The 25,240-nt window shown below is 48.1% G+C and overlaps 1 protein-coding gene across 10 annotated transcripts in view; it reads left to right on the top strand.

Moving 5' to 3' along the window:
* Positions 1-22,082, top strand: part of FARS2 (phenylalanyl-tRNA synthetase 2, mitochondrial) — a 550,900-nt gene extending 528,818 nt beyond the window's left edge. For 8 of the 10 annotated variants that reach the window (XM_073224690.1, XM_073224691.1, XM_073224693.1 and 5 more), the window contains one exon: positions 10,709-19,732. In XM_073224690.1, coding sequence (XP_073080791.1) covers positions 10,709-11,273 — 565 coding nt within the window. In that variant the 3' untranslated portion in view covers positions 11,274-19,732. Of the gene's footprint in view, positions 1-10,708; positions 19,733-21,791 lie in introns of those variants that run through there. The other 2 variants (XM_073224696.1, XM_036998357.2) reach the window with 1 other exon arrangement.
* Positions 22,083-25,240: the final 3,158 nt, after the last annotated feature.

Genomic DNA, 25,240 nt, shown 5'->3' with positions numbered 1-25,240 from the left:
ACGGGGTGGAGGCTGGGGGAGCAGGAAGGGGAGACAGGACGGAGAGGAATATGGGGTGCGGAGGCCGGCACTGGGCTGGCACTGACCCCAGCGGAAGCAGCTACAGCTGACAGCAGGAAGAGGCCTTGGAAGGCTCGCTGTGCTGGGCGGAAGGCCTCTGTGAAAGGTGTTTTCTCTTCAAGCTTCATTCCCAGCATGAACACTTCTTCCTTCTGACATTTTTATGGTTTATGGAGGAAAAAGGCCAAAAAGCTTTCTCAAAGCTATCGCCCAGGTGCAGCTGTTGGCAGGCCCCCAGACAGACCCGTGCCCTGCACTGGGGAAAATGAGAGACCCGGGGACGCAGGGCTCATGTCTGGATGCTAACTCCCCTCAGTGCAACCACCAAGTGGTCCATCTGGCCTGACGGAGCAGAACCACTCTTGGGGCCCGAGGGCTTAGGGTACATGGTGAGTCTTTGCTACCAGCGCCCTCTCACCCTCTGCAGGCATTCCGCTGGTGAGGAGGTTTGTTCTTTTGCCTTCAGGAAATATCTGTTGAGTCCCTCCTGCAGGCCAGGCATTCAGCAGTCCCTGCCTTCTCAGAGCTGGTGGGGCTAGGGCTGGAGATGCAGACAAGTGACAAAGTGACAGACCTCCACAGCCCTGCAGCACACTGAGGCCAGGCAGCAAGGGGAAGCCTCAAAGGGGTGACCTCCTGCAGAAACCTGAGGAATAAGTAGGAATCAGTGAAATGGTGTGATGGTAGGAGAAGGTACACAAAGGGAAAGACACAGGCATTGGTGCCAGGAGGCCCCACCTCTCCTAGGGTGAGGTCCCAGCCCTGCACATGGTAAGCACAGCACACTGGACATCAGCCCCTACTGGCCCTCTTGGTCGAGGTGAGTGTGCAGGAAAACAGAGGCAGGGAGATAGACACTTTCTGGAAGCTTGTCTGTGAAGGGGAAGCAAGGGGTAAAATAGTAACCAGAAATGAGGCCCAGTCGAGAGTATCTTTAAGATAGACTAGACTTTGGCTTGTCTAAATACCGGGAGGAAACAGGGTGCCCAGAGAGAGAAGGGTTGCAGGAACAGGAGAGAGCAAACTGCATCTACAGGCAAGGTCCCCAGAACTTGAAAGCAGTGGAACGCATATCACCATGCTGGCCATGCCTTCAGCAGGACGAGGGACAGAAGAGGAAGAGAATCGGCTGTGTATGCTGGTGGGGTTGTGGGTTTGGTGGCAGGACATTGAAGGGGTTTCTTGGTGACTTCCTTGTTTCTGCCAGGAAAGAGCAAGATCATTTAAAAGATGACCATTACTAGGCTTTCTTGCAAATGTCCATCTCATCTCTCTGTATCTCTCTTGGGCAACCCATTCTTACAAGATTTCTAAGTCTTCACCATTTTGGGTATTGCTTTGTAAGGCACCCTATTAACTCAGCCTAGAACTTTCTGCTTCATTTCCTTGCTAAGGTAAACTCCATAAACAAAATACCTTACCTGAATTTTGAGAGGCTGGGCTGAAATCCTAACACCATGTACAATGTTGCTTTTGGGTGGGATTGTACATTCTAGGTACAAACTCAGTATATTAGAAATGGTGTTTTAGAACATAACTCTTAATAAAGGACCCCTCCTCAATGATTTTAACTATCTGAGGAAATCATAGAAGTTGAACCTCCTTGGTGTGTCACTAGGGAGGAAAGCCAACAGTAGCCAATGAAGTGACTTAGACCAACAGACGTGGGCTCTCAGTGTCCAGTTTATTGGACAACTGGCATTTTCCAACTTGGGAATCAGGTGTGCTGCCCTGAACACTTGTTAGTTGATGAATAATAAAAAATGCAGCAGTTCCCAGCATGCAGTAGGCAACTTTTTCCAGTTGAGCAAAGCAAGCTTAAGAATGATCCATTATGTGAACTGCCTTCAACTCTGTCCTCACCAGCATTCATTCTGGTAAGAAATCCTTTAGAAGGAGGTCAGTAAATTTAATTTCAATCGTGAATCCTTCTGAACCTTCTAAAGTGGAATATCCCCCCCCATGCCAACTCCAAATTATAAGCCAAATGAATAAATGCTTCCCCGTGCCTGTTTCTGGCTCTGGGGGTGAGCCTGGTGGAAGCCTGAGCTGGCTTGGAGTGCCAGGGACAGCTGGTGCCCCCAGGGACCCTCACTTCGCACCTGTTCTATGGCCCCGATTCGCCACATGGATCTTGGACATGGCCAGCACTACATTACTGCCCTTTTGTGATAAGTCATTGATATCACAAAAAAGGACTGTCTCTTTAAAAATTTAAAATTACTTCCCCCACCCTAGGTTGTACCAAAGTGCCCATCAAACATTTCTTTTTTATGCCATAATGGTACGTTTCTCCCACTTACCACCTTATCAGTGCTGGAAGATAAAATAAGCCCTTCCGCCAGCTCTGCCCTGGCTCTTCTTTGCATTGTTCCCCTGATCCCACAGTGGTGGTTTTGTGAAGGGTCAGGTTCACTTAATATCTCCGTTCCTATGCAGAAAGATGATGACAAAGGAAAGGATCAGTGATTTATGTAAAACACTTGAGCTGTTTCTCTCTACACTCTTCCTCCAAGATGTCATAACCACCCCATCAGAAATCTGTGCAGAGTTAACGCTAAATCATGGGACGTATTTAATTAAAAGACAAATGGCAAAATAAGGTTGTGGTGGATGCTTTCTAATTGTGGTCTGTTAGACTGTAATTACTCATCGTGAATTGTGAAAGCTAATCCACGGCTTGTCTTTGCACATGCCTGCTCTTTTTAATCAGCAAGAAACTGTTCTCAGTTGCTGACAAGATGGGCCTCATCATCTGTGCAGAGCAACTTGATCTCACCCAACAGTGAGTCAGCAACTTGCCAAATCCAATTAGCAGCTTCGTAGCTCCTTGCGCGAACGGCCGTAGTAAGATCTGGTTCCAGATGCCTCATACAGCCCATGATCTGCTTGACTGTTTTCAACAATTTCCCTGGCAAGGCTGGACTAGAACAGTTGCTGGTTGCCAAGGTGAGTTACAAATGTGTCTCGCTGTGGGTCCCAGCTTTTCATCTCTCCTTACCTGTGAGTGATACAGAAGCACAAGGAGACCCATCAGAAAGAGGAGCCAGAAGTCTTAGTGACCACCTAGTCCACCTGAAGGAACTGAGGTCCAGAGATGTGAGCTGGGTGCCTGCTCAGGACTGCCTAGGGGGTTAACGGAAAGGCTAACACCATGGGAACCTAAACTCCCTGCTTCCCTATGCCCCCCACCTCTCCCCAAGAGCTGCATCTTAGGGAAGGGGTGTCATGCTGTCCCAGAGGGGTCAGTGCAGACTCAGCCCCAACTAGCAGGGCAGGGGAGGTGGGCAAGTCACACAAGCCTTTTACTCTTCATTTTCCTTAGGGTGGCCTTAGGCGTAAGATTATGTATATAGGCGAGCTATGACAAGTATGTAAGGTGGTTTAATGAAAGTGCCCATAACAGAATAGAAACTCAACACCTGAACGTCCCTTGATCTTGATTTGGAGGGCATGAAGCAGAGGGGAAAGGAGGAGGAGAGAGAGATCACATGTGCTGTGGGAAAACAGTATGAATCAAAGTCACTTCCACAAACTCTGAAAAAGCCGGTGGCCAGAGGGGGCTCTGCTATGGACATTAATTTATTTGGTTAATAACAAGGAGAAAGGGTGCCCTCGCTAGCATTTTTGCTTGAAGGCCCAGAATTGATACTTACACCTCTCTTTGAGCTGTAGAGCTCTGCTCAGTATCTGCCAACAAGATATTGGATCCCTCCGCAACTTTTCTCCTTGGACACTTGCCTGTGTTTTGTGAGTTGCTGTTTTTATCATTGGAATAGACCTCTGTTTATACCTAGAGGCTAAGGTGAATGAGTGTCTTTTAATGAACTGTAAAAATGATGGCATAGAGCTGTCAGTAATGGAGGCCTTTCCTTTGCCGCCCATCACCTCCATGTTAACATGTATGTAAATTTCATGATTTTGTCTTATCTGATAAAAGGGGAACAGCAGATCTGTCTTTTCTCTTTATTTTGATTTTTCCTGCAATCAGAGGTAACTGCAGAAAGTGATTTAAGAAAACAAAACCAACCAGGATGTACCTTCCAAATCAAGTACAGTCAACACAGTGTTTCAGAGAAAGACTCACCATATCCCTAGTTTTAATGAAAACCAGCAGTCCAGATTGGACAGCACTGTGGCTGTCCGGCAGAGGACCTCCCTGGAGGTCATGCAGATGGAAGCGCTCACAGGCCAGAAGGCGGGTGAGGAGTGTACAGTGCTTAGCACCTGGAGCCAAAGAAACCTCAGCTAATATTAATGCTCTTGTTTATTTTTTTCTTTTTAAGTAAAACTGGAGGCATATAACTTTTTATTAATCTAAGTAAATGTATGCACTGCTTATTAAAATAATTAACAAAGTCTATAGTGCTAATACTAATTATTGTAACTGCTATCTTTTATTATTTATTTTGTGCCAGGCAATGTGCTAGGATGATATTTATCTATAAATGTTTTATTAGCCCCACTTGAAGGTGTCAAAAATTAGGCTTAGAGACATTCAGTAACTTGCTGAGAAGAAATCATCCCTCACATGTGCTGAGAGCAGGTCTGTGTGACTCCAGATGCTGAGCTCTCGGTCCATCTGCTTCCCAGTGTGTTGCAGTATCAGTACCACAGTACCTCGGTTCCGTGATAAGCCTAGGACTGATGGATGACTGGGACAGATAAGCTTTCCTGAGCAGCACTCCAGCTTAGGGCAATTCTGGGAGTACCAAGATAATGTCTATCCCTGGAAAACTGGACAGCTTTAAACCAGCTCTGAGGGAGAGTAAACCTACCTTTCACTAGCTTATAATCTAAGCCATCATATTCTTGTTGCTGGCTTCCTACATCCACTCCTTATTTTTGAGTTCAGTTTCCTTCCTGAAAAATACCTTTCATATGTCTTTCATTGAAGGTGTTAAGTGGTAAACTTTCTCATTTTTTTCTTTTTTCCCATCAGAATTTGTGCTTCCAGAATCTGAGGATTTCATTAATTCTGGAAATTTCTCAGCCACCATGTTTTCAGATATTGCCTCTCTTTGTTCTTTCTAGATTCTTCTAGTACTCATATTCTAACCTATGTTTCTTACCATCTCATATTCTCCATTTCTGTACTTCTCTCTACTGCATTCTAAGAATAGTTCCTCATATCTGTCTTCCAGTTTGCAAATTCTCCATTCAGCTGTATCAAATCTGTAGTTTAACCCTTCCATTCACTTTTAAATTCCAACTATATTTTTATTTCTATATGCTTTTAATGTAGGTCTTTTTCAGACCTGCTATTCTTTTTTTCATAATGTTCTTTCATATGGCTCTTATATGCGGGTAAGCCAACTGGGGTACTAATCTGTGTTTTTTAACTAATGACTCTGGCCTATAATAGGTTGTTTATTCATACGATCTATAATTTTTTACTGTGAGCTTATGTTCACGGGAGCATTTCCTGAAGTATCCCATGGTTGCCTTACCTCCAGGGCTGTTCTGCATGCTCTTCCCCCAGGCATCCTAGGTACCCTAGTGTTAGCACTATTCCAGGACCAATCTTATGTTTATCAGCTTGAAGATCTGAGGCACTGTATATTTTGGAACCCAAATATACTCGTGACACAGACTTGGGAATTTGGTTCTTATGGTGGACTCCTTTTCAATGTTCTCAGAATCCAGGGAGAGACAAATTCTTCATCTCCTCTCTGTGCCAAGGATATATGCTTTTCTTAGTCTACTGTTACATCAAGGATGCAGCCCTCTGCACATCCCTTGAGCTGTACAGGAATTTCAAGTTCCAACTTCTTGCTTTGTATAAACTAAAACTTTCATCTCCTATTCTCAGGAGAATATTAACATTAAACTGAAAGTTACAGTAATTTATACTGCTCTCTGTTCTAGGAGCTAAAACATTGGCACTTACTGTTGCAGGTTTTAGTTTTTTTAACTTTTTACACCTGAATATTTTCACTTGCTTTCATATTATCTACTAACCTGTATACTTTTTTTAAACGTCAATGTTCTTTTATGTTATTCAGCACATCTAGGAGTATGTACCCATAGGATCTATTCTTCCATCATTCTAGAACCTTCCTAGCTCACTACTACTTACTCTGAGCTAACTGTCATATATGGAACAGATTTTGGTAGGGCAGAGACTGACAGACACTGTGATCACCTGTTCCAGCAATCTGTCCAAAGCACAAATGATGCCCAGCTCTGCAGTCATTCATTTGCCCAGTAAAAAATTCAGTGAGAAGTGAGGGAACTTAAAGATAAAGAACCATACCAGTAGTTTCTTCAGGGCCTGACAATGTGTCATGCTTCCCTTCCAGCCCATGGTTAAAGTGCCTTGACATTTTGCCTTTGGAATTAACCCATAGGCAGTCTTATTATTTCTTACCTAAGCATTTATGGTGGACAGAATTCAAATGCAGAAAATTTTCTCCAGCATGCTGGAAATGTAAGCTTGATACTCTTTTTTTTTTTTCTTTTTTTGAAGTAAGAAAATAACAAAAAAAGAACACTTTTTTTTTGCTGAGTTTGAAAGTGGATAACCGCAACTCAGTGATATTTTGAAATGGTTTATTGACTCTGACTTTTACTTTATTAGTACTTTCTTCCAAGTTGCTGACAATGCTTTGCTCATGTGACTTCAGTGTTTCCTAACTCAGCGACTAGTTAAGAACAGATAGCATTACTTCTGTTTTAATGAGACCTGGAGAGCTGAATAGATTTATCCAAGTAACCAAGAGAGCCAGACCACCAAAAAAGAGCTGTGTTAAACCTACCTACCCCCCTTGCCCTAAGCAAAATTGCTTTTTCATGAAAGTACATTTTAGGGCTATTCTTTCAAGTTTCATCAGGGGAACAGCCTTATGAAACCCACTACTGCCCATGAAATAGCAATATGGTTGAAACATTGGCCACTAATGTCAAAAAATATCCCTGGCCCAGGATTAAAAGCATAGCTTTGGAGAAGTTGGACACCTTGGTTGTAATCCCACCTCTGTTACCTACTATTTGAGTGACCTGGGTAAATCCCTTTTAACCCCTCTGAGCTGTAGCTTTCTCATCTGCAAAGTAGGAGAAGTAATTCCCACTATGATACAATGTGATTAAGAATCAGATGAGATAATACACGTACACCTACATGACCCATAAATCGTAGCCATTAGTAAATGGAACTCAAGTTCCCTGTATGAAGCCCCAAGTGAGAAATTTATTTTAGAATAGTATGTTGGGGTAACTTTTGCTTCCCTGAGAAACTGTGGGCTTTTCTCTTCTCAGGCAATGAAATTGGCCAGGCTTTCTTTTCACCTTCGTTGCGAGTTCTAACCAAGTTTATATCTCCACTAGTTCAACCCATGATCTCCAGACCTGTTTTCTGCATTCTCCAGGTCTGACTTTGTGTTCATCATCCTTACATTTTCCTCCAGTCTGGATTTTTTTCTTTCATATTTTCTGTTAAAATGAGGATAAAATGAAACATTAAAGTACCTGGCACTGAATACATTGTAGGTCATTCTTCCCTTTAAAATACTTTTTTCTTTCATCCTTTCTTCCTTTATACTTCTTATACTTACTCTGGTTAAGTATAGTTATTAATGAATTTATTTTTTTCCTCCTTATCCTAATCATATTTCTAAAAGATCCTGTAATTTAATCGGTAAATAACAATTGTTGCTGTGAGATCTCTGTTTAAAAGCAGCTAATAGTGACTGCAGTGGACATTAGTAGGCTGAACAGACGGTGCTTAGGACAAAAAGACGAGCAGAGTTTAATGGAAAGAAATGAAGTCCCAGCCAGGTCATAGTCCAGCTGTGCCCTTCACTGTCTCTCTGTACCTGTTCCCTACTCTGCAGAAGGAGGTGACAGCGTCTGCCTCTCGGGGTTGCCATGTGGATTACAACCAGGGCGATCATGTGGGTACGACATGCTGGAAGCTGCATAACTTTCTGATTGTTAATTTTCCTTATTGTTAATTTTCCTATTGTAATTATTATCAAAGCATCTTTAGTTTTATAAAGACTGTGAATGCAAGGCCCAGTGCTTCCTTTAATTTTATCAATATTTGAAATTTAGAAGTTGTTTTCACATTTAAGTTGTACAAGGCTCTAAGACAAGTTTTTGCTGGTGTGATTTTCTAGCGTTAACTCTTCAGGGGCATAGATGGTCTGGGATAGTCATAGCCTCTAGATGGTAAAAATGAATCCACTAGGAACATACTGGAACTGTGCTATGACTGTAAAGTAGAAGGTACAAAAATTGCAGCAACTTCTGAATTCAAATAATACTACATCCTCCAAATGGTCTGGGTTGAAAGCTATGTGATGCTGTTTTGTTCTCAAAAGCTGTTTGGAACTCTTTTTTTTTTTTTTAAGACTTTATATAGGACCAACAATAAACCACATCAGAAAATGTATCTTACTACTTTATGGCTGTGCTTTACACATATGAAATATTATTCAATTAGATTACTTTTCCTCACCAATTTGAGTGCTAAATGTTGTTCAGCCATTTGCAAAAATGAAATTTATATTTTATCATGGTAAATTTAAATAGACATACCTAATTACAAAGTGCTCTCAGTAACTTACCAACTCTTCATTACTCTGCGAGGCTGTTGTATTCCTCTCTGTAAAAGAGGGAGACTGAGGCTAGCCACTAAGACACTTACATTAAGTCACCTGTCTTATAGTGACAAGCTCTGGTGCCTGACCCCCACGGCCTGTCTGCTTTCAGCTGTATCTTGCTTTTAGGCTCCGTGGGAGCAAAAATTTTCCTTTATTTAGAAGCATGTGTTTCCCAAATGAGCTCAAGTCATATTTTAAGGAAATTTCACTTGAATTTATAAAAATTGAAATAAATTCACAAACCATTGTTTCTCTGAGCTTTGCTTTCTTCTATTGTAGGATATGGGGTGGTTTTTCAAGTGCCCTCAGTGAAGCCCTGGGAATTCTTATCAGCTAGAGGCAGGGACGCTGCCATGGACCCCAGGCTAGAGGCCGAGTGGGTGAGACTTCATGCCCACCCCAAGTGGGGCAGCTCTCCTTTGAGCTATGCTATATACACTATGTAATTTAGAATGAACAGTGTGAAGGGTGTCGCATGGGAGAGAGATCAGGGTTCTGTTACTTTAAAAAAAAAATACCTAACCCACAAGAGCCTTGGATGGCAGGAATCACAGTGACCCACCCGGATGGGGCCCACAAAGCCTTCACCTGTGTGTCATGCATGACAAGCAGAATTGCCTTCTCCATATTGTAAGTGAGGAACCCAAGACTGGGGGAAGGTAAGCAGCCCGACCAAGACCGTGTAGCTCAGAGGAGCAGTTAGCATTTGCACTCAGATCACAGGGCCTTTGTACAAGCCTTTCCTCCGCCAGGAGGCCTGTCCCTACCACCCGTTACCTACTTTCACCTGGTTAGTTCCCAGCCTCTGGGGTCTTCCTCATGGGCAGTTCACAGGAACCGTCTCTGACTTACCCATCTAAGCTAATTGCCTTATGGCTCCATGTACCTCTTCTTCAGACTGAGTTTCAGGAGGTCGGTCTGGTGTGTTTTGTTGTGTTGTGTTTTATTTTGTTTTATTCTACCATTAGGTCCTCAGCACCAAGCAGAATACATGGCATATAGTGGATGTTCACTTCATTTGTTGAATGATGAATGAATGAATGGAGTACATGGATGGATGGGTAGACAGACAGTCATCTAACCTTGGAGGTGGTGATGTTAAACATTACATGTGTGGCCTCGAGGTTCCCTTCGCACTCTGACCGCCAGTGGTCAGAAGCATGAGACATGAGTTTGGCACATGGATAAGTGGTAACAGGGAAAGGCCACAGCCCAAACTGGGAGCATGTGTGGACAGGCTGAAGGAGAGATGAGTAGCTCAGAGTGGCTGGGTCTAGGAGTATAGAGTACAGAAGTGATGGGGTGGGAGGGCTGTCGAGTGGTTGGGTTACAGAAAAGCGCCTTATATTCCTGCCTAAGAAGAAGCTTCAACTGAAACTCCATCCTTAAGCAATCAACTGAAAGTCAGCACCCCCTACAGAAGCCTATGGAAGGTTGGTAGGACCTTGTTCTGGGCACTTTTGTGGCCTCTGGATGCTGGCCCATAGTTAATTTCAGATGTCTCCATATCACAGGCAATGGAGGGTTACCGAGATATTATGATGTACCATGTCCCCCGCCTGGTATTAACAGCTACCCACCAAGGAGCATGCTGTCGACCTATCCTCAACCCTGTCATTCATGAGTAGGATTACCCATGACTGTGTATGTGGTATAGCTTTTAGCTCTGTAGTGAGCAAAGGATGAAATGGGCTAGTTACTTTAAGAAAGCCTCTGTCTAATTAGTTATGAGGGAAGTACACATTAGTAAAGAGAAATTTATGTACATTTCCAATAACTTAACAGTTATTTTGCAAATGCTTTTGAGGAGGGACTCTCTGGATCTACATAACAGCACCATCTCTCGACAGCTAGTGAGTGAGGGACTGAGGAAGAGTGACCGCACAGAGACCATCCACAGTATTCTAGAGTGGAATCTCATCACACAAGCTGCATGTCTTATGGAATCACAGACTCCAAGGTCAGGGACCTGAAGATTTTATGGGCCAGGCTTTCAGTCTTTCTACAAAGCCTAATACTGAGTTACTTCTGGCTGCCCATTCCAGGCCTCTAGAAAGCAGACTGAGAGGGAGTCCCCTTCACAGTGAGATGACAGTGCTGCCGTGTGTGTCCTCATCGGTCCTGGACCTGCCCCGGGCCCTCCCCGCCATCACAGCCCTTCTGACTCTTCAGTGGCCTATCAGCAGCGAAGAGCATGATGGCCCTGGTGGGAACTCCCAGGACCAGTTCAGTTGGCACAAGTCTGCGAGCGTGTTCGGGTCTCTCCCAGGCAGCATCAGTCACTTCCTGCATGTGCCAGGACCACAGCTACTGCCAGCTGTGATTATACACAACCCTCTCCTGGCAGATCACGCATCCTCTGCACAGCCCTTCACTGGACCATTTACACCTGGTATGTGCACTCAGCAGTTCTTTGCTGAAATGGAAACAAGTATAATGAATGCCCCCTACAACCAGTACCAGCCATTTCATTCCGCAGCTAGAGTGCTCTCCTTGCCCTTCACCTGCCAAGATCCTACTCCTACTTTAAATCTAATTCAAATTTCATCTCCTTGCCAGTCTCTCCTGACTGCTGTTACTTACAATGTGTGTCATCTATTTCACATTTAACATAACAGCTTTGTCCTGTTAGCTATCTTTCCATGTATGAATATCTTAAGCCCACAAATACATGATACTTTAGCCTAATCTTTCTTTGTATTATTTTGGGATCCTTCTTTGCCCTCACCCTGCCACTGTGTGTGGAGTGGAGAATGGCCACTCCATGAATATTTGTGTACTGATTGAGCAATTCACGTCACTATTTTGTATCTACCACAATGTCTGCCTCAACACAGAATAAATAATTGCTGATCAACTGATTGGGTCAGAAATCTTCACATATCTTGTTTTGTAACCTGACTCATCCACCAAAGTGTCAACCCCTTTGAAAACTGCCATGTAGCAGTACAGAGTTAAAGTTAGCTCTGTTGACTTTGGCTTGGCAGACTATGCCAGGGAGAAAAATAACATCTCTTCCAAATTTCCCACATAACCAGAAAGCACAGAACTTTGGAAATCTCTGCAAAAGGAGACGTTACTTCAAGTTTGGCAAAAGGATAGCTTGGAAGACAATGGGAATAGTTGAAAAGAAATTTTCAGATATGGCCAAATCTTATTATAGCATTATGAGCAGAGGACCTTTAAAAAAAATCATTTGTATAAAATGCATGGCAGCCTGGTTGCTAAGTTAATGAAATCAACAAGATGAGCCATCTGGGGAGGATGGAAGCCAACCACATCATCCCCTTGCAACAGTCTTGCACATGCCCCCCAGCAATCTGGGGGGCTTTTTGTTGTCTTTTGTTTGCTTTCAACATAAATGTGAGTTCCCAACTTGCATTTCTAGTAACAGTCAACTAGGTTGTTTGCATCAGTTCTCCTCCTCAGTTGTTTTGGTATTGTGGTAAAATACACCCATAACATAAAATTTACCATTTGAGCCATTTTCCAAGTGAGCTGCAGGGGCATTAAGTACACTCACACTGTGTGCAGCCATCCCCACCATCCGTCTGCAGAACTTGGTCGTTTTTCCAAACTGAAATTCTGTACCCATTAAATCAAAACTCCCCATCTCCCGCCCCCAAGCCCCTGGCAACCCCCACTCTTTCTGTCTCTATGAATTTGGCAGCACTGGGGACGTCATATATTTGCCGTTTTGTGTGTCTGCCTTATTTCACCTAGTACACTGTCTCCAAGGTTCCTCCCAGTTGTGGCCTGTATCGTGGTAACAATCCATTTTTACAGATGAGGAAGTTGAAGCTCAGATACTTTGACTAAAGTCATTCGGTCTTTCTATGCGGCCCAAAGTGGAGGCTCCATAATCTTTAGCTATGAAAATAATACCAGTTGTTAACTGTCAGCCTGAACTATGCTGAATACTTTACATATGTTATTCTCATTCAGTCCCTTCAAGACCCTTTGCATTCATTATCTGTGTCTTAGAATGAGAAACAGGACTAGAGACTAAGAACTGGCCCAAGATCCTATAGCTGGGAAGTGGTAGTACTAGGCTAGGCCTTATCCCCATGCCTCTCCAAAATAGATTCTGTCAGATCATCTCACCAAAGTATACATGGATGTAGAGACCCAGAACATCAGCCCCATCTCCAGGAGGCAAGAACACCACTCCTTCCTCCTGGGGTGCTTGGCAGGAGACACTCAGAGCACCTGGAAAAGTAACAGGGGTTGATGGGAATAAGCCCTGGGGGTGCTTTGGAACTTCCGGGAGGACTTGACAAGTGTGTGATGTGAAAAAGCATTTCTTGCTTTCAAAACGTGTCTTAGGAGCTCTTAAGTTGCCAGCTGCGGGATGAGCGGGAGCCGGGCGGGGGCTTGGGAGGCAGCTTTGAAAGCAGCTATTCTCAAGCCAGCCCAGCACGTTGCTCTGTCCCCGGCTTGGGCTCCCCCTCCATCAAGGCCTGCACTGGAGTTGTCTTTCCCAAGGCAGTCACTGTCAGAGGAACCATCTGGTTCGGTTTCTTGTGGCTGACTCCGAGGAACGGAAGTCCCTCTGGGGAGAAGCTGCAGTCCCCGCGGCAGAGCCGTGAGAGGCAGCTGTGCCGTGCGCTGGAGGAGACGCCCGCTCTCCACTCTCCGCGGCCGCCCCAGGGCAGGCCGGAGACAGACCGTTAGGAGGAGAAGGCCGACCGCGGTCCCAGGGAGCACCGGTGTTGGGAGGGATAGAGGATGCAAGAAGGACCTGATGGAAGGAGGCGAAACAGGGCCCAGATTGTCTATTACAAGTGGAGACCCGCCTTCAGGAGGACTGTCTCAGTGGGCCCTGCCAGGCTGCAGTCCAGCCTCATTAAGCCAGTTCACTCCCCTCTTGCTTTATCACTGGTATCACTAATGCATCTGTGTCTGAGCGTCAGCCTGTCTGGGGACCCCCCCAGAGCGGGGCCCCTTCTCTTTCCTTACCTGCAGGCTCTGCAAGTGCTGCTGACTGGCCGGCTCATTTCCTGTATGTGGGCACTGACTTGAGAATCTCTTCTGTCCTTTGAACTAACTCTTGGATGTGAAAGCTGGATGGAGCTCTCACTGGTGAGGTTAAACCACCCGCCCAGAGTCACAGGGACGGGGACCCAGGTCCCCTGCCTCCCAGGCCTGCGTTCTTTCCCTGCATTAAACCAGTGATGCCTCTGTCGTAGAAAACCGTGGAGCGGTTCATTAGGAAAAGCAGTGTAGTCTCACTGGGCCTTAGGTCTTATTATAGAATTTCATTTTCTCCTCTTCCCTTTTGGCCTTTTTTTTTTTTAATATAGGGAAGGTAAAGGGCAAAAGATGATTTACTTAGTTTCCAGACCACTTATTTAAATCGTGCCCAATGATCATAGGCAATAATTCATCAGTCTCTCTGACGTCCACTCATTGGACTTTCCCAGTCAAAGCCGCTGATGTGTTCCCACTCCATGGGAGGGAAACTCGTCCTGCCCTCGGGCCCAGATCAAGGTCCAAGCCCATAAAGGGAGGTTAAAAGAAACACAAGCCCCCCTCCAAAGTGTCTTTCCTCCCCAGTGAGCCCCGTAAGTAAAGGCAGGCGAGGGGACAAGTGAGTGGGTGTGCAGCACCCACTCCGGGCAGAGGGCTCTGAATTGGCGTTCCTCACACAGCCCACCTTCGCTCACAGCACAACCCGCGGAAGCAGGTGGTCATGTCCTCCCCTCACGAGGGGTTTGCACAGAGAGCAAAGGGCAGAGTACAGATTGGAAGCCAGGTCCCTCTAGCTGCAAAGTCGGGGTCCTTCTTCACCACACCCCATTTCATTCTGTATTTCCAGTTGTGACCATGAGCAGTGTGCCCCTTATCCTTTCCTATCATGTTGTTCCTCCCACTGGAGTCAAACCCTGCCCGTGGGAGAACCTCAGGCTGAGCCTCTGCATCACACGAGCAGGAGGCAAATGAACGAGGCGAGGAATCCCATTTTTCATTGCTCTGGAAATGGAATCTGCCCCATGCCAGCACCTTCTCTCCTGCTGAGTAATCCCTGCATGAGTCGGTGACATCTGCAGTGACTACCGATCATAAGTACTGTACCCTGAGAGGTGTCCAGCACACCATCGAAGCCCGGGAGCGGCTGCTCCTGTCCCGGAGGGAAAGCAGCCCCTGCAGGCGGAGCTGCACCCGCTGCCTCCGTGGAGGGCCTTCACTCACGCCCGGAGCCCATTGTCTTGCCAGGGTAGACCAAGTGGATGTACACTAGATGTACCCAGCGCTCACCAGCAGCACCAGGCCCAGTGTCCCTTCTTCCCTGCAGTGCGTGATAGCCCCGAGCCCCTCCAGGAAGCCTGCCGTTGGCACCCTGGGAATGGGAGAGCAGCAACGTGCTTAGCAATACCTCAGTCACTTCCTAGTTTGGTCACTTAATCGGTCAAGGAGCAAAGAAAGACCTGGAGCAAGTTCCCCTTTAAACACTGATAACTGACAATCTTCACTATCCCGACTTGACTCTGTGTGGCACCTAAGCCTCTTTCTGTGGGTCTAAGGCTTGAGCTTTGAGGGGAGGAAGCATCAAAATACAGGATCCCTGCTGGCTGGCGCATCTGCCTCCAGCCAGGCCCTCCCATCTGCCCACACACGGTGGCCCCCCCGCCCTGCCCTCGGCCACTGCATGAGCAGCCAGACATGCCAGGGTGGTAGAGGTGGTTGGAACTTGGTGATCACACCAGAGCAGGAAACAGAATTCAAGTCAAAGTAAGTTTCTGGAAATGGGAAATGCCGAGGGCATGTTTCCAGTTTCAGGAGCTAGACCCAGTCTCTCAGGAGGCCTGGCGGGAAGGTGGAAAGGTGGAGGGTGGGCAGAGAAGGCCCAGCTGTTTGCAGTGGGGTGGGGGCTGTCCTATGTCCTGTTCTCTCCTCACTGGAGGGAAGCCCCTAATGGGCAGGATGACCCGAATGTCTTGTGTGGGCCCCATACTGCCCAGCACCACGCTAGATAATAGCACTGGCGTTGTAACTGCTCAGGGGCAGGTAGCAGAGCGAAAGACCGTTTGCTTCAGGAGTGATGTTTGCAGAGCGTGTCAGGTTGGAGTGTGGTGTGGCTGACTTCACTGTGCACAGCGTGGTGTGGCCATGGCAGCACAGGCCTCGCCATGGTCAGAAGGGGAATGGCCCTCCCACAGGCTCCTCCCTGCTGCTGCAGGACCTCAGCCAGCCCCTGGGCCCTGCATGTGAGCTAGCGCGTTCTGGGGCCCCTTCACATGCTCATCTGTCAAGCCCGGTGCCTGGGGCATGCTGTTAAAGGACTCATGAAACTGTGAGTGAACGAGTAATCGTTCACTATTGAAGGCATTGAAGCTCAAACATTGTGTGATTCTCACACCAGAATCTGTGTTAAAAATTCAGGCTCTAGCCAGTGACCAACTCATGGTAGCCCATAATCCAGTGAAATGAAATGCCAACACCAAAAAAAATTGCTTAGGCTTTCTTGAAGCTCACTATAATGAGAGTAGACCTCTCACACTCAGTAATGGGTATTCTCGTTTACTCTGTGAGTAGAAGGTATGAAGTACATAAAAGATAACTTTTGTTGGCCTTCCAAACCACAGATTGTCAGTGCAGCCTATTCTCCCCTTCCGGGAGGTTTCTCACCCTGAAGGTTTTGCCTGCATGCGCCTGCCGGGCTCAGCCTCCCGGCCCCCTGCTCTCCTTGCGTCCCTCTTCATTTCCTACCCGCAGCCTGGCTCTGCAGCCCACCTGTTAATGGCCCTAGAGGCAGGAAAGACCTTTATTACAACATCTATTCCAAGTGCTTCCCAGTACCCATCGCAGCTACACCTCACCTCTGGCGTGAGCCCGTTAGTGAGAGGATGGAGCTGGGAAGGAACCCAGGCTCATTCCATTGCTCTCCTGAACTGGGACCATGAAAGAAATGATCCTTCTCAGTAGTTTGCAAGCCTTGACTCTTCTCAGGGGAAGAGGGGTAGGAGGAGAGATTGGCAATGTGGAAGGGGATTGCTGAGGAGTATGCCAGGGCCGTCAAGGGGACAGTTAGCAGCTAGGCTCTGCAACCAAATTGCCTGGGCTTTTGCATTTTTTTTTTAAGTGAAAGTTAACCATTATTTAAGTGTACAATTCAGTGGCATCTGGTACACTGTCAACATCAGGCAGCTACTACCTCTGTCCAGTTCCAAAACACTTGGTCACCCCAAAAGGATCCCCCCACGCCCAGTGAGCAGCCTCCCTGTCCCCCCACACACACATACACACAGCTCCCTGCAGCCACTGCTCTGCTTTGTGCCTCGATGGGTTTCCCTCTTCGGGTAGTCCCTATAAATGGACTCCTGCAGTATGTGATCTGCTGTGTCTCACTTCTTTCATTTGGCATGTTTCTGAGGCTCCTCCACATCATAGTGTATCAGTTCTTCATCTAATGAACAAGTAAATTCCATTGTGTAAATCTCCTGTATGTGTTTTGTTCATCTGTTAATCCATTGATGTACATATCTAGCTTTTGGCTATTGGCAACAGTACTGCTATGAAAGTTCTTGTACAAGTTTTTGTCTTAAACACCTGATTTCACTTCTTTGGGGTATATACCTAGGAGTGGAACTGCTGTTTACCTTTTTGAGGAACCTCCAAACTGTTCTCCACAGTGGCTGCCCTGCTTTACATTCCCCCAGATTGCCTGGTTGCAGACCCAGCCCTGACACTTACTAGCTGTGTGAATGTGGACAAGTTCCTCCTGTCTTCTCTGCCTCAGTTTCCTCAGCTGTAGAGCCAGGACAGTAGTGCAGTCTGCCCAGTGGGGCTGCAATGCTTGCATGAGTCTGTATGTCCCAAGGGCTTAGGACATGGCCTGGTATGTAAGAAGCATACACAAATGTTGGCTGTTACTTGGGAACAGTTGGGGTCATGGCACATGGAAGGTTGAAAAGCTTTTGTGCTGAAAAAGGCCATACTGGATGGTATTAAAGAATCAAAAGAGCTCTAATCCAGACCCTTGGGTTTGGGCACCGAGGGCATCTCTCCTTCTGCGGAATCCATCTTCGTGCTCAGTGATAAGCTGCGAGATCCATCAGCTCTGTGGCCCCGTGGTCTTCACAGGTAGACCATTCTCCAGGAATGAGGAAACCTGGGTCTTCCGCTCCTGACCAGTTGCCAGCTCATCCTCCTTCACTTCTCCAGCAGGCGAAGGGCAGACACGGGTACATCCCACCATCTGAAGGCTCCAAACAGAAGTTTCTAGAAAACAAAAGGAAGTCCTCTCACTCTCACCAGTGATGTTAGGAAAAGGCAGGCCTGGTTGATTTTCAGTTGAATCTACTGAGTTGTCACCAAACATTCTGCCAAATCCTACTTGTCTCAATTTATAAAATTAATCCATATGTTTATGATTCATTTATACCCAACTATCAAAATGTTTCATAAAAGCTGTTTGAATCCCAAGAATCCTCATAGGGGCCTTCTTTGAAGTACATAGAAACAAGAAGGTAAACTTTTCCCATTCATCTTTGGTTGGAGATCTCAACAGACCTCCCAGTGCCTGGCAGGGCAAGTTGCCCTTTGTTTTTACTATAACATCTTTATTAAGATATAATTCACATGTCATATGCCCACTTAAGGTGTACAACTCAGGGGTTTTAGGATACTCACAAGATCATGCAAATGTCACCACTGTCTAATTCCAGACATTTTCATCAACCTCAGAAGAGACCCTGGGCCCAGAAGTTGTCACTTTCCATTTTGCACTAGTCCCCCAGCCTACAGCAGTTACCAATGTGCTTTCTATGTGGATTTGCCTATTCTGAACAGTTCACATAAATGACATCATATAATATGTGGTTTTTTGTGTCTAGCATCTTTTACATAGCATGATGCTCTCAAGGTCCGTCTGTGTGGTAGCATCAGAACTTCATTGCATCTGTCCCTGGATACTGTCCCATGGTATGGATAGACCACATCCTGTTTATCCACTCATTAATTGAAGGACATTTACATTATTTCCATTTTTAGGGTATTGTGAATAATGTGACTGTGAACATTCATGTACAAGTCTGTCTATGGACATATGCTTCCATTTCTCATGAGTGTATACCTAGGAGCAGAATTGATGATCATATGGTGACTCTGTATTTAAATATCTGAAGAACTGCCAATGTTTAACTTTTAGAGGTGTCTCCAACTGTTTCCACAGTATTTGACTTGGGAGCTAATCCCACCAGTGATGTGTGGGGTTCTTACTTCTCCACATCTTTTCCAACACTTGGTATCTTTTTTGTTTTGTTTTTACAGCCATCTTAGTGAGTTTCAAGTAACTAATGATATTGAGCATCTTTTCATGTTCTTATTGGCCATTCAGGTATTTTTGTTGGAGAAATCTACTCAGATCCTTTGCATATTTTTTATTGGGCTATATCTTTTTATTGCTGAGTTGTAGGAGTTCTCTATATATTCTAGATACTAGTCTCTTACTCGGTCTATGATTTGCAAATGTTTTCTCCGATTCTGTAGGTTGTCTTCTCACTTTCCTGATGGTGTGCTTTGAAGCACAAAAGCTTATAATTTCTTATTCCCAGAGCCTTTCAAAGCACCAGATAGACATCACATTCCTCAAGTGTTCCTTTATGTTTTCTTTATTATGTTGCTGTTTGCCTCAACTGTTGTCACAGCCTAAGGCACCTATGATGTTAAACAATTGCCACTGATTGTTTTCAACAATCGTCCCAGAGCACAAGCTGTTTGCATCCACCACTGAGTCAGGTCACATAAAGACAAGCCTGTGAGTGGGGTTTTCCAGGAAATTTCCAGTCAAATGATGGTTCTTTGATAACAGGGCTCTGAAAGAGCACCAACCCTGTTCTGTCCCCTCCAGTAGCTGCCAGGCTGCAGGTTTTCACTGTGATTGCAGCTGTGGATTTTCAAAGCTATCATGGAGCTGAGGAAATAGAAGGTGTAATAAGGCAAGTCAGAAATCCACAAAGCTCACTGTTATTACCAAGATTTTAGATGCTTTTCTTAAATAAACATTTCCAGATTCTTGTGGGAAAAAAAAAAGCTTATAATTTCTATGAAGCCCAACTTACCTATTTTTTTCCTCTAAGAATGTCATAATATTAGGTCTTACCTTTAGATGTATGATCTGTTTTGAGTTAATTTTTTTGCATGGTGTGCAGGAAGGGCCAACTTCATCCTTTCGCGCATAAACCTTCAGTTCTCTCAGTACTACTTGCTGAGAAGGCTTCTCCCCATTCAATGGCCTTGACACTTTGTCAGAAATCAGCTACATGTAAACCAGGTGATGGTGCTTTGGTGGCAGCAAGGGTCTGCTTGTGTGGCATCACTGGCTCCCACCTACAGGGGCCTCTCCGTGTCGCTCTCTGAGCCAGGTTTCTCCTTCTCTCATTTCACTGCCTGGAGGGCTTGGGGGTACTCAGTGTCAGGCAGTCACAGAGTACGGGGAAATTTTCTCTGCTCCACCAAAGGCCCCCTGGACAGCTGGGGCAGCACTCAGGGCCCATCCCCGGGCATGCCATCGAGCAGAGCCACTGGCCTGTGCTGGGCTGGAAAGGAAAGAAGTGGCAGAAAGGAGGTTGTTAGCTCCTCCCACCAGACAGGCAGCCGACTGTCGGAGGAGGGGATGGAGCAGGCAGTGTGGTACCCGGGACCCTAAAGAAGCCTTCCCTTTGGGGTGGCTTGGAGATTAAAGCCCCTCAGTAGTAACCTCTTTCCTGGTCTCCATCCAAACAGGGGCGGAAACATAAATAACCCCACAGGGCATAGTGCCCTGAATCTTAGGAGTCTATCCTTGCTCTAAGTGGGAGCAAGGAAGAAAGCAGGACAGAGCTGACTGTGGCCCACCCCACGTGGGGGAGGGAGGGGAGGAGGCACTGGAAGAGGTGAAAAGGAGGCAGATAAGGGAGGCCAGGACCCGAGGCGGACCCCTCACTGACTGGGGACATGGTGCTCAGCCAGGGGGTCTGCTGCTCAAGCACACGGTGGTGGAGAGAACTCTCCTGAGGGTAAATCCGTGAAGTGTCGGGGGTCTCCTGGAAGCACAGGCCCTGGGTCAGGTGGCGATGACGGGGACCAGTGGGTCCGCCAAGGGGCTACTGACCGGCCAGGGGCCAACCCACCACAAGCCCATTTGTTGGAGGGTCTGACGTTGCTGAAGGCCCAGTCCTGCCTCGCCTGCCAGAGAGGAGATGCCCCCACCACCACTCCAGGCTGAGAACCAGCTCATGTCATCCCAGAGGGCTCAGAGGGCATCTGCCAGGACCTGCTCAGCGGGTTATGCCTCTTCACCTAAGGCAGGTGAGGGACAGCCTGGCCGACTGTCCTTCAGCTGGGACTGGAAGAGAGGAGTCGTGGGGCTCTGAAGAAGAGAATCAGAAGTGCCCAGAGAAGGGAGGGTCAGACCCCTGCCTCGCAGCCAGGGAGAGCGCAGGGGGAGGGCCAGCTCCACGTGGGCCCTGCGGGCTTTCTGATGAGATTTGCCTACCAGTGCCACTGGTGTGTCTTAGCCACTGTCACGCAGACAGCAGGTCTTCCTTCACCCAGCGCGGTGCCACCCAGCTGTGCTGTGACAGCCAACAGCCCTCCAGTGAAAGCAGAGGGCGGAAGTGCTTGTCTGCAGGGCACAGAGATGGCATATATGGTGTACATGGCTCAGTAGCCTGTGTTCCCCACGGCCTGCAGGGGTGCTGAAGCAGGGAATCCCTCAGCCTTCTAGTCAGCTAGAGCCCAAGGTGGCTGCAGGGTGCCTTCCAAGCATGAGTGGCATGACAAAGGTTGGAGGCACCTAGCTGCTGTTCCTGACTTCTGTCCTCTGATCAGACCCCTGGAAGCCCCGGCCCATCTCCCACTCGCCAAGGCTTGCCTGGGAGATCAGATTTATAAGAAGCTTCCTTCCAGGGGACGTGGATGCCTCCGGTCCGGTGGGAATCAACAGCCATGCTTATTCAGGCAGTGCTCCCCTAAACACCACCTCCCGTAAAGTCTGTGAAAGGCACCAGCCATTAGTGGTGGGGACGTTTCTGTGGTACCATGGCCGGGGCCCTGTGCCTGTGCTCTGACCAGGGTGGGGAGCTGCTCAGAGCTGGTGGCAGGCACACTGGCCGCTCACTCACCCGCCTTTCTCTCCCGTTTCAGGACCCACAAGACCAGCCACTGCTACCGCATCACCTACCGCCACATGGAGCGGACCCTGTCCCAGAGAGAGGTGGGGCGCGTCCACCAGGTTGTGCAGGAGGCGGCCGTGCGGCTGCTGGGTGTGGAGGGCCGGTTTTGATGTCACCCCTTCACCCAGGCTGCAGGCCTCTCAGGCTCCAGGACTGGCTGGAAGAGAAAAAGATTGCATGTGGACTGGGGCATCAGCCCTCTTTTGATAAATGAGTCAGTTATAGGACTTTCAGAAAATAAAGGATCGCTTCTGAGAAACTGTTGGCATAGCATTTGTCTCTTATTTGGGGAAAGGGGGGAATGGAACAATAATATGAGTTTCCTCCTATTCCTCCTGGAAGTGCTTTGTCCGTTGGCGCTTAGTGGGGTTACTTGGTCCCTGGGTTCCATTAAAGTGCAGACACCAGGTATGATTTCTTGCCTGATAGGTGCTTCCTCCCATGTAATGAGTGAAGCCACATGAAGGGGCGTCAGGAACTCCAGAAACTAGGTTTTTTGAATCAGCTTCTGTTCCTTTCTCCGTTCTTTTCTTCTTTGTTTTACAAAGGGCAGGCTTCAAACGGGAAACTGATGGAATGCCAGGGCTGTCCGCACGAGCGAACGGGGCCACGGCTCTGAGCGGGGCAGGGTATTGTTTGCTTTTCATAAACCCTTGGCTCAGAGTCAGGCCTTTGGCCCCAAGGTGGGGGCTTGGCCACCTTCTGCCCCACTGGCAGTAAAGAAAGAAGCCAGAGCTGCCCCAGAGGCTGGGAGGCCCACAGGGCCAGGTGCTGAACCCCCTGAGAGTTTTGTTCCCTAACAGGAGGCCTCTGCTTCCAGAGGCGACCTTTAAGGAAGAATGTGGGGCTTTGATGTTTCCCCCTTTCCATCTGGCACTTTGTAGACTGCCTGCCTCGCTCCTGACCAGTTTTAATAATCAGATTCTGTGCCTGGCATGATGCTGGAGGCTGATGGAGGCTGCGAGTGCAGGGATAAATATTTGATGAGGGGTGGCCATTATCAGCCGGCGGCGCATGGGGGTGGGCAGCTGCCTTCCAAAGGGAAGGAGTGGGGGGTGTTCATGTCCTTCCACCGAGCTGCGCATTTGGGCTTTTCCCCTTAGGTTCTCAAGAGAGCTAAGGAAGCCTGTACCCCAAGTCCCACACCCAAGCCTGGCACCAAGCCACTGTCCAGGGTCCTGGGCCCACGGGTGCTGCATGAGGCTGTATGGTGAGATAGGTTGTTTCCTTCTCCTTGGTGTTTGCCAGCAGACCACTGCTGACCCAGCCTTGAGCTGCATTACCCAGACACACCTTTTAGCCCCCAAAGCCAGTTAGGCCTTCAACAATAGTCCCTAACGAAACAAAGTAAGTAGGTAACACCATGTCACCATCCATGACCCCATGGCCCACAACCTGAGCAGTTATTTTTCAAATGCTGTGCTTGTGCCAAGGCCTTGGTGAGGCCTGGCGAGGCCTGACGTCCAGGAGGACTCCCGGAGGGCTTTCTCGAACATTCCTCTCAACGCCCCATGAGGTATTATCGATTTAACTAAATTTCACAAATGAGGCAGCTGAGGCCTAAATAAGTCACGGGACTTAACTAGGGACACAGGAGGTGACGGCCTCACACTCGAGCCTGCTGCCTCCAAGTCAAGAACTGTGGAAACGGGCGTCGGTGGGGTGCAGCATGTGCCTCCCTCCTGCTTCCCAGGCCTCGGCTGCCTCTCCAGGGAACACCAGCTGCATGCCCCTCGGTGCACTCCAGCTGGCCGGCACTTGTGCCCACAAGTGGACATGCCCCTGCCCCACCAGGAGCCCAGAGCCCCTCCAGCTCTTGACTTTCATATGATTCCCACGGGAGATAAAATAATGGAAAAGAAAACAATCAGGGAATTCAGTCCATAAGATGAACAGCACTTTGCAGTTCAAGAACAGACAACCCCACATTAAGTGGAGCCCTGTGACCGACACCAGGGCCATCACTGTGACCCTCCAGGAGGCCCCGTGCCCCCCTCTGTGAAATGGGAGTGACTGACTCCTGCTGCGAGGTCGGCTAGGACAGAATGAGATACGCATTTGCTATGCGTGGCGCAGAACCCGAACCTAATAAGCCAGCAGTGCGTGACGCCTGCTCTGATTACCGGGTGGGAAAAGGTGGAGCTGAATTGGAACCCATCCTGTAGAGCAGCCTCACTGCCCCCCATCCGTATGTGAGGACACTGGACTCCAAGGGGGCGAAAGGACTTACACAAGGACACAGCTAGTTGCTGTAGAGCCGGGCCCAGAACCAGGCTTTGCAGAGCCATTTTTCATGACCCCACACCGAGTCAGACATGCCGAGCGTGTCCTCTGCAGTGAGGCCCACTAAGAGCCTTGTTACTCACGAGTGTCGGAAAGGCTCAGGCCCTGGAGCTGAGGACTTACCCGTCCCTATAGCCAGGCCTTGCGAGACTGAAGCCAGCAGGCCCTGGCCACTTTGAGGGTCGTGGCGGTGGACTCTGACCACTGCAGCCTCAGGGGTGGGGCAGAGGGCCTCGTAGGCTGCACAGCCGCCTGTGCCATTGTCCCTGCCCTGCTGGGCAAGCCCCTGTCGGACCGACACCCTGTGCTGGGCCTCTGGCTTGTCCCTGCTGGAACCGTCAGCAAACCTCATCTGGCCGGCCTAGAAATGAAAAGGCAAACCCTTTAACAGCGGAGGCTCTTTTATTGTGTTCCATCTGCAAGAGGAAACGTGAGTCGAAGGCTGTACGGCAGCCTCCAAACATGCACACGGCTGGCTCTGCCCATCGGACGCCTCGGGCACACGGGGTCCCATGCTCACGCTGGGAATGTCCACGCTGCCCATCACCACGCAGCGCTCATGCCCCCTGCCCGTCCACTAGCAGGGAGGGCAGCCTCCCAGTGGCGGGGGCGTTGACGGGGATCCTCACGGGGCTCCCGCACAGCACTCCTCTCATCCAGCCAGTAGTAGGGCGGGGCTGCTGTTCCCCACGCGGCAGATGGAGCCATGGAGATGTGGATAAAGCCCAGCCCTCAGAGTTTACACACGCCACCTCATTCAATCCCCACAGTCCCTGGGGCTGGTACCATCACCACCTCCATTCTCCAGGTGCAAGATGAGCATACGCAAGATGGGGCAAAGCCAGGCCTGCAGGAGGTCTTCCTAGTTTCCAAACCTGTGCTCTAACATTGCCTCCCGCTCCACCCATACGCCTGCCCAGGCACTGGCCTGCTCTCAGACCATGGCAAAGGTGAGAGGCCCCAACCTCCAGAGCAGCAGCCACAAACAAGCCAGAGCCCTTTCAGTGAGGCACAGGGCCATGTGACATGGCCCTTGGGACCAGCTGCGGGTTCTACGTCAGAATCATCGGAAACCCCCTTTATCCTCTGGTGCTCAAAGTGGGCAATAGATCTGCAGCCATGGCTGCTTCAGGCCAG

This window comes from Manis javanica, chromosome 16, assembly GCF_040802235.1.
Source record: "Manis javanica isolate MJ-LG chromosome 16, MJ_LKY, whole genome shotgun sequence".
NCBI lineage: Eukaryota > Metazoa > Chordata > Mammalia > Pholidota > Manidae > Manis > Manis javanica.
The sequence above is the reverse complement of the archived record's forward strand: the minus strand, read 5'-3'. Positions and strand labels throughout refer to the sequence as shown.